We start from the raw sequence: 8,813 nt of genomic DNA, 5'->3' as shown, positions 1-8,813 counted from the left end.
AATATCTGTCTGCGGCGTTATACACATGTACTCTGTATGGATGCTGAAAACGTCTCTGTCTGTGATTGAGCAATGGACGAGGAAGGTTCAGCCAATGGATATGCTAATGAGCCAGGCTCCGGGGACAATAGATCTCTAAATACCAAAGACACACCTGGCCAGGGACTATGCTACCTTTTCTGGCCAAGAAGCTAGCTGGATGGATATAAAATGCCAGGTGGCATCCTCCAGTTTGGTCTTCAAATTTGCTCCTGACTCCAGATGCTGCCTCACACGGACTCACGAGCCGGAAAGAACCGTGGACCCATCCTGGCATAGGATGGACACCGGAAACTCTTAAAGCAACAGCTATAAGATCTCTGCTACGAGCTGCATCGAGAACTGGGAGATTCAGTGCATAGAATCCTAGAATACTAGGACTGGAAGGGACCTCGAGAGGTCATCGACTCCAGTCCCCTGCCCTCATGGCAGGACCCAATACTGTCTAGACCATCCCTGATAGACATTTATCCAACCTACTCATAAATCTCTCCAGCGATGGGGATTCCACAACCCCCCTGGGCAATTTATTCCAGTGTTTGACCACCCGACAGTTAGGAACTTTTTCCTAATGTCCAACCTAAACCTCCCTTGCTGCAGTTTAAGCCCATTGCTGCTTGTTCTATCCTCGGAGGCCAAGATGAACAAGTTTTCTCCCTCCTCCTTGTGACACCCTTTTAGATACCTGAAAACGGCTCTCATGTCCCCCCTCAATCTTCTCTTTTCTAAACTAAACAACCCCAATTCCTCCAGCCTCCCCTCCTAGCTCCTGTTCTCTAGACCTTTCATCATTCTTGTTGCTCTTCTCTGGACCCTCTCCAGTTTCTCCACATCCTTCTTGAAATGTGGTGCCCAGAACTGGACACAAGACCCCAACTGAGGCCTAACCAGCACAGAGTAGAGCAGAAAAATGATTTCTCGTGTTGATGTAATGCATGATCCTTTAACAACCTTACTCTCATGCTTTTCTTTCTTTTAGTAATAAACCTTTAGGCTACGTCTACACTGGCAGCTTCTTGCACAAGAACAGCTGTTCTTGCGCAAAAACGTGCTGGGTTTCTACACGGCACACCCGTTCTTGCGCAAGTAAATGGACAGTCTAGCGTCAGAAGACAGGGCTTCTTCCAGAAGAGTTATGCCTCTCCCCACGGGGAATAAGCCCTCTTGTGCAAGAGCTCTTCCACAGGGCGGCAGTGCAGAGAGGAAACATGCATTTCTTGCTCAAGGATGATCCGAGGAATGGAAGAATCTGCCTTGTGACTGGTGTGTGGCCTATTTGGAGGGTCTCCAGTCGGGGGCTGTATAGAGCCCCAAGTTTGAGCAATTCACCCAGAGCGGACGCCCTCAGCTCTGCCCGGACCCGGCCCGTCACAAGAGGAAGGACATGCCGTCGATTTGGGAACCGCCCCAACAGAATGAGGAGGAAAAATCCCATCTCGAGTGGGTCGGTCTTTTTTCCTTCGTTTGCTGTCTAAATACTAGACAATGTGCCGCTCTCCAAGAAAAGACTCTTCGCTATCTGTAAGTTGGGCGAAGTCTAGCTAAATCCGTGAGGTTTTATTGTTTTATGGTTTGGGAAAGGGACTCTAAAAAAGATATTTTGGCATTAGAAAAGGTTCAGAAAAGAGCAACTAAAATGATGAGGGGTTTGGAACGAGTCTCATATAACGAAAGGCTAAAGAGACTGGGACTTTTCAGTTTAGAAAAGAGGAAACTGAGAGGAGATAGGAGAAAGGTCTGTAAAATCATGAGTGGTATGGAGAGGGTGCATAAAGAAAAGTTATTTACTTGTTCCCATAATAGCAGAACTAGAGGACACCAAATTTAATTAATGGGCAGCAGGTTTAAAACTAATAAAAGAAAGTTCTGCTTCACACAGCGCACAGTTAACCTGTAGAACTCCTTGCCAGAGGAGGCTGTGAAGGCTAGAAGTATAACAGAGTTTAAAGAGAAGCTAGATCATTTCATGGAGGTTAGGTCCATAAAAGGCTATTAGCCAGGGGATAAAATGGCATCCCTGGCCTCTGTTTGTCAGAGGCTGGCAGGAGACAAATCGCTTGATCGTTTTCTTCGGTCCACCCCCTCTGGGGCACCCGGTGCTGGCCACTGTCGGCAGACAGGATACTGGGCAAGATGGACCTTTGGTCTGACCGTTCTTATGTCTGTGCATTTAGAAATGGATTTTCTTCTCTTTCGTAACCAAGTTTTGTTCCCATGGGAAAATTCCCCATGAGTTTATTAATTAGTGGCTCTTCCCATCTAGCCAACCTAACTGTGCTTGTAACAGGAAAGGTGTTGTGAGAATAAACTTTCTTTTTTATTAACCTGGTATTGGGTCATGTCTGTGTCCTGGAAAATCTGTCTTTGGGATCTGCAGGCCTCTGACGAAGGGACAGCGATCACAGACTGCAGCGTGGAGTTTCTCTTTTCTTTTCAAGCTCTTTGGAGAAGAGAGCTTGGGGTGCTCTGGGGTGGGTTTCAAGCATCCACCCCTGTTTGTGGGTTCAAAAGCACTTGATGGTGGCAGCAGATACCTCAGAATCTGGGTGTTAGGATTTTGGGGGGAGGTTTTGTACCAAAGCTTGTAGAGATCAGGTTTTGGGCTGCTTTTGACGGCCCACCCACTTCTGCATTCATCGTGCCAATGTGGCAAAAATACTTGACAGTGGCACGCACCACACAATTAAAACAGGCTAGAAAACTGGATTGGCAGCATTTGGGGGCAGCGGTGGGATACCTATGCAAAGAAATAGATTTTGCGTTGAAAAATGGCTGTTTGGACAGGGACTAATTTGTGGTTGTTCTGTATTCACCCAGCTCCTGGTCATTGCGACGTACAATGACCGTCTCAGAAATGTTACCGATTCTTTTAGTTCAAAATGATAACCTTAACTCTGACCCTTCAAATAAATTTCAGTCGTGCCTATCTGGGAGAACATTTTTTAATAACTCCTGCAATTAACAGGCATGCATCTTAGTAGTCATTTTTGTAGCAAATATAGGAACATTGTAGGCCATTCAGTTCACTTTGGGTGTGTCTAGACTGGGTTTACCATGGAGGGCACCTCAGAGTTCAGAGGGATGGTCACTCACCACCCACCTGGCCCTCAGCAATTTCAGCTCTTGGCCCAAAGCACAGTCCGGCCGCATGAAATTCCAGCATGCACTGCAGTAAATTCAAATACCGAAAGAGCCCGTTTCAGCTCTGCTTTCGAAAGGGGGACAGGCTAGACCAGTCTGAGACCTGCAGGGCACGGATCCTGCAGACCTACAATCCTGCCCTCCCCAGCTTAATCTTGTGGGGGCTTTGGAAGGGGAGCCTCACTCCAACCCAGTGTCTTTACACCGACAGTGTCTCTCCCCGGTGATCTGGGCCACATGACGCCGGACGTCTCTGCGTCCCCCCCAAGCGGCAAGCCACGGTGATGGAATCTCACGATTCTCGATTCCTGTCGGAAGGGGTGAAAGGCGGTTGCGCCGGTCGAATACCCAGCAGCCCTCTGCCCCCAGAAGCAAGCTGCATTTGCATAGCCACGCCCAGAAGTGTCCCCTGCAACCTGAAGGCGCTGCCCCGTGTCACTCCAGGGCAGACTTTCGTTTCGGTCCCCCTGCAGGACTGGCTGGTGCGGCGTTTGGGGCTGGTGCACTCTGCGATCTTTCCCCAGCCAAGTTGATGACCATGAGCAGATCGCTGCCCCGCCAACGGAGCAGCGAGCAAATCCAAGTCCTGACAGAGAAACACCCGGGCTACGTCTCCACTGGCAGGATTTTCCGAAAATGCTTTGAACGGAAAAGTTTTCCGTTAAAAGCATTTTCGGAAAAGCGCGTCTAGATTGGCAGGATGCTTGTCAGGAAAAGCACTTTTTGGGGAAAAGCGTCCGTGGCCAATCTAGACACGCTTTTCCGCAAAAAAGCCCCGGTCGCCATTTTCGCCATCGGGGCTTTTTTGCGGAAAACACGACTGTGCTGTCTACACAGGCCCTTTTGCGCAAAAGTCTTTCGGAAAAAGGCTTTTGCCCGAACAGGAGCAGCATTGTATTTCCGGAAAAGCACTGATGATTTTACAGGAGATGGTCAGTGTTCTTACGGAAATTCAAGTGGCCAGTGTAGACAGCTGGCAAGTTTTTCCGCAAAAATCAAATGATTTTGCGGAAAACCTTGCCAGTCTAGACACAGCCCCGGGGTTTTTCCTCCCATCCCAGGTGGCTTCCTTCAGACCCAGGAGCAGCTGGCGGGCTGGGGAACTGTAACAAGTTCGGTCCTGAGTGCGAGCGCCCGTTGGTGGCTGAAGGGGGTCTCACAATATTTCACCCGCCTGTCCACAGGTCGTAGCTGAAGTTCAGGCCTCCTCTCTTATCCCCTCGTTTAGGTGGGTTTGCAGGGGGTTGGGGACCCCGGCCCACCCACTCCTCTGGGGCCCAGCCCAGAGACCCTATACGTAGCAGATACCTGCCGAGTTTCAAAGTCCGTAGGTACGGTCGTGTCCGTTTCATCCAGCCCTTCTCTAGGGCTTTGCTGCAGAATTCCCCTTCTCCGGGGTCCATAGAGTTGTCCCCGGCTAGCCTTTGGCCGCAGGACCTAGCTCTGGGAGCCCAGCGCCCACTCGGAGTTGTCCAAGGCTCTGGTTATCCCAGTCTGCCTGGGTCGAGCTCCAGGAAGGAACTGACCGGCCTTAGCTGGGAGCTCCTTATATAGCAGCCTGCCGGGTTCTGATTGGCCGCAGTGCAGGCTGCCCCTCTACCCTGCTTGGAGGACCTCTCCACTGCTCCTGCTGCTGGCCAGGGTGCTGAAAGGCGGCCTGCGGGGAGGTCGGCTTTGTCCATCCCCTCACAGGAACACACAGGGGGGAGGGAGGCGTGCAGGGCGTAGTGGGGGGTGCGGAGCGAGAGATCCGGCCCCAAACTTTGCTGGATCAGGGCCCGCAGGCCAGAAATATTCCTGGGTCCCAGGCACCATGGGCCCGGATCAGTGACTCCCTTGTACGGGCAGAGGGATAGCTCAGCGGTTTGAGTATTGGCCTGCTAAATCCAGAGTTGCAAGTTCAATCTTTGAGGTGGCCTTTTCGGGCAAAAATTTGTCAGGGATGGTGCTTGGTCCTGCTGTGAAGATGGGGGGAGTGGACCAGATGACTTTCCAAGGTCCCTTCCAGTTCTAGGAGATCAGCAATTGCCATTAATTTTTTTTTTTTTAATTTATGGGAAAACAGAGGTGAGTTGACGGATGGTGGGGGGAAGGGAACGGGCCAGCCGGTTGGGCGTGGGGTACAGCAGGTTCAATCCGTGGGGCAGCAGGAGGGCTGTGGGGGGCAGCTGAGAGGAAGCAGGGGACGGGGTGGGATTCGGGCCGATCTGTCACGTGGAGCAGGCGGGGATTGAGCAGCGATGGGCAAGCCAGGCTAGCGAGCGGGAGCAACTTAGCTCCGACCGTCCAGCTCCCACTCGGAGCTATCCCAGGCTCTGGTTGTCCCAGTCGGCCTGGAGGTCTGCCTGGGTCGAGCTCCAGGAAGGAACTGACCGGGCGAGCTAGGGGCTCCTTATAGAGCAGCCTGCCGGGTTCTGATTGGCCGCAATGCAGGCTGCCCCTCTACCCTGCTTGGAGGACCTCTCCACTGCTCCTGCTGCTGGCCAGGGTGCTGAAAGGCGGCCTGTGGGGAGGTCGGCTTTGTCCACCCCATCACAGGTTATGGCTCCAGGGCCGCAGGTTGCCCACCCCTGGAATAAAGCCTCTGTGTGGACGGAGGGGGGGCTGACAGCTCCCGAGGGCCAGAAAGGAGGCGCACGGAAGCCACGAGAGGCGCACACGGCTGCGCGCCCCCGTCTCCACCCAGCTCAGGTCGCCTGGTCGGCCGGGGTCCGGCCCAGCATTCTCCGCAGGGCCCCGTGCACCTCCTTGTTCCGGAGGGTGTAGATCAGCGGGTTGAGCATGGGGGTGACCATGGTGTAGAAGAGGGAGACCGCCTTGCCGCGGTCCTGCGAGTAGCTGGAGGGGGGCTGGAGGTACATGGAGATGGCCGTGCCGTAGAAGAGGGTCACCACGGCCAGGTGGGAGGCGCAGGTGTTGAGGGCCTTGAGCCGGCCCTGGGCCGAGCGCATGCGCCGCACGGCGGCGCCGATGTGGCCGTAGGAGACCAGGATGAGGCCGAGGGGGACCAGCAGGAAGAGCACGGCGCTGGCCAGCAGCTCCAACTCGTTGAAGGTGGTGTCGGTGCAAGCCAGCTTGAGCAAGGCCGGAAGTTCGCACATGAAGTGCTCCACGCGGTGGCGCCCGCACCGGGGCAGGCGCAGGGTCAGGCCGGTCTGCAGGAGGGAGTTGCTGAAGCCGGCCAGCCAGGCGGCGGCGGCCAGCTGCAGGCAGAGGCGGCGGTGCATGACGGCCGTGTAGTGCAGCGGCCGGCAGACGGCGGCGTAGCGGTCGTAGGCCATGACGGCCAGCAGGAGGCACTCGGTGCAACCCAAGGAGAGGGAGACGTAGAGCTGGGCCACACAGCCCAGCCAGGAGATGGATTTGAGGGGGCTGCCCAAGTTCACCAGCGTCTGGGGCCCCACGCTGGTGGTGTAGCAGAGGTCCAGGAAGGAGAGGTTGCTGAGGAAGAAATACATGGGCGTGTGGAGGCGCGGGTCCCGCCACGACACCACAATGATGGTCGTGTTGCCCAGCAACGACACGGCGTAGAAGACGAAGACCAGCCCGAAGAGCAGCCTCTCCAACTGCGGCCGGTCGGACATCCCGACCAGGATGAAGTCCCCAAAGGAGCTCTGGTTGCCCTCGTCCCACGCCCCCTCCATCACCTGTAGGGGACCGAAAGAGTAAGGGTGAAACATAGCCCGCGGCAAGGAGACACACAGAGGCACCACCCCTGCCCATCCTGGCTAATAGCCATTGATGAATTTCTCTAGCTCTTTTTGGAACCCCGTTCAAGTCCTGGTCTTCACAGCGTCCTGACGCGAGGAGTTCCGCAGGTTGCCTGTGCTCTGTGTGAAGAAAAACTTCCTTTGGTTTGTTTTAAACCTGCTGCCTATTCATTTCATTTAATGGGCCACTAGTTTTTGTGTTACGGGAACAAGTAAGCAATTGTTCCTTATTTACTTTCTCCACACGAGTCATGATTTTATAGCCCTCTATCTTATCTCCCCTTAGTCTCCTCTTTTCTAAGTTGAAAAGTCCCAGTCTGTTTAATCCCAGCAAGGAGACACACAAACGCTAGGGATACCATTCCCACCCATCCTCCTAACCTCCATGTATCTATCCAGATATTTTCTGAACACTATAGAAGTCCTGGTCTTCACAGCATCCTGCAGCGAGGAGTTCCACAGGTTGGGCTGTATGCGGAGTGAAGAAAACTTCGTTTGGTTTGTTTTAAACCTGCTACCTATTCATTTCATTTAATGACCACTAGTTTATGTGTTATGGGAACAAGTAAGCTATTGTTCTTTATTTACTTTCTCCACACGGGTGATGATTGTATAGCTCTCTAGCATATCGCCCTTAGTCTCCTCTTTTCTAAGTAGAAAAGTCAGGATCTTTTTAATCTCAGCAAGGAGACAAGCAGAGGCGAGGGAGACCATTTCTACCCATCCTCCTAACCTCCATGTATCTATCCAACTCCTTTTGGAATCCTGCGAAAGCCCTGGACTTCACAGCATCCTGCAGCGAGGAGTTCCGCAGGTTGACTGTGCGCAGAGTGAAGAAAAACTTTGTTTGGTTTGTTTTAAACCTGCTACCTATTCATTGTTTTGGGTGACCCCTAGTTCTTGTGTGATGGGAACAAGTCAACAACTTTTCCCTATTCACTTTCTCCACACCTGTCATGAGTTTCTAGACCACTCTTCTATTCCCTCTGAATCTCAACTTTTCTCAGCTGAAAAGTCCCATACTTTTTCCTCTCTTTGATGGGACCTGCTGCCCCAGATTTTCAGAAACCGAACGATTCTGTCTGAGGGAAGAGGACTGCCAAGAAACCGCAGTCTGATTGATTTACGGACACACAGACGTGCGCTTTAAAGCATCCCAGTTATCGTGCATGGTGCTGAGGAACTCACAACGTCTGCAGCCACTTTTACACCCAGGCGGCCCCTGAAAGACTAACAAATATATCTAGCTAGTGTCCTCCGGCGAGGAGTTCCGCAGGTTGGCTGTGCGCTGCGTGAAGACAAACTTCCTTTGGTTTGTTTTACACCTGCTACCGATTCATTTCATGTCATGGCCACTAGTTTTTGTGTTACGGAAACAAGGAAGCAATTTTGCCTTATTTACTTTCTCCACACCGGTCATGATTTTATAGCCCTCTAGCACATTCTCACTGAGTCTCCTCTTTTCAAAGCTGAAAAGTCCCAGTCTGTTTAATCTCAGCAAGGAGACAAACAGAGGCGAGGGAGACCATTCCCACGCATCCTCCTAACCTCCATGAATCTATCTAGCTCTTTTTAAAAGCCTGTTATAATCTTAGCCTTCACCGCATCCTCTGGCGAGGAGTTCCACAGGTTGCCTGTGCGCTGAGTGAAGACATGCTGCCTTTGGTTTGTTTTAAACCTGCTGCCTGTTCATTACATTTCATTGGGTGACCCCTCATTCTTATGGGAAGAAGTCAGTCACTTTTCTTTATTCACTTTTACTACCCCCCTTATGATTTTATAGACCTGTCTCCTATCCCTCCCCCTTAGTCTCCTCTTTTCTCAGCTGAAAAGACCCGGCCTTTTTAATCTCTCTCTTCCGATGGGACCCGTTCCAAACCCCTCCGCATTTCTGTTGCCCTTTTCTGAACCTTTTCCAATGCC

The 8,813-nt window shown here is 52.3% G+C and overlaps 1 protein-coding gene across 1 annotated transcript; it reads right to left on the bottom strand.

Annotated features, from left to right (window-relative positions):
* Window positions 1-4,063: 4,063 nt before the first annotated feature.
* On the bottom strand, window positions 4,064-6,882 carry LOC102457702 (olfactory receptor 2G3-like). Its single transcript, XM_075913732.2, has one exon. The coding sequence runs from the start codon at window positions 6,858-6,860 to the stop codon at window positions 5,868-5,870; it is 993 nt and encodes a 330-aa protein (XP_075769847.2). The 5' UTR covers window positions 6,861-6,882; the 3' UTR covers window positions 4,064-5,867.
* Between the last annotated feature and the right edge of the window lie 1,931 nt (window positions 6,883-8,813).

Source organism: Pelodiscus sinensis, chromosome 19 (genome assembly GCF_052426305.1).
Source record: "Pelodiscus sinensis isolate ZL-2025 chromosome 19, ASM5242630v1, whole genome shotgun sequence".
NCBI classification, from domain to species: domain Eukaryota; kingdom Metazoa; phylum Chordata; order Testudines; family Trionychidae; genus Pelodiscus; species Pelodiscus sinensis.
Note: the sequence above shows the minus strand (reverse complement) of the source record. Positions and strands in the feature narration are given on the sequence as shown.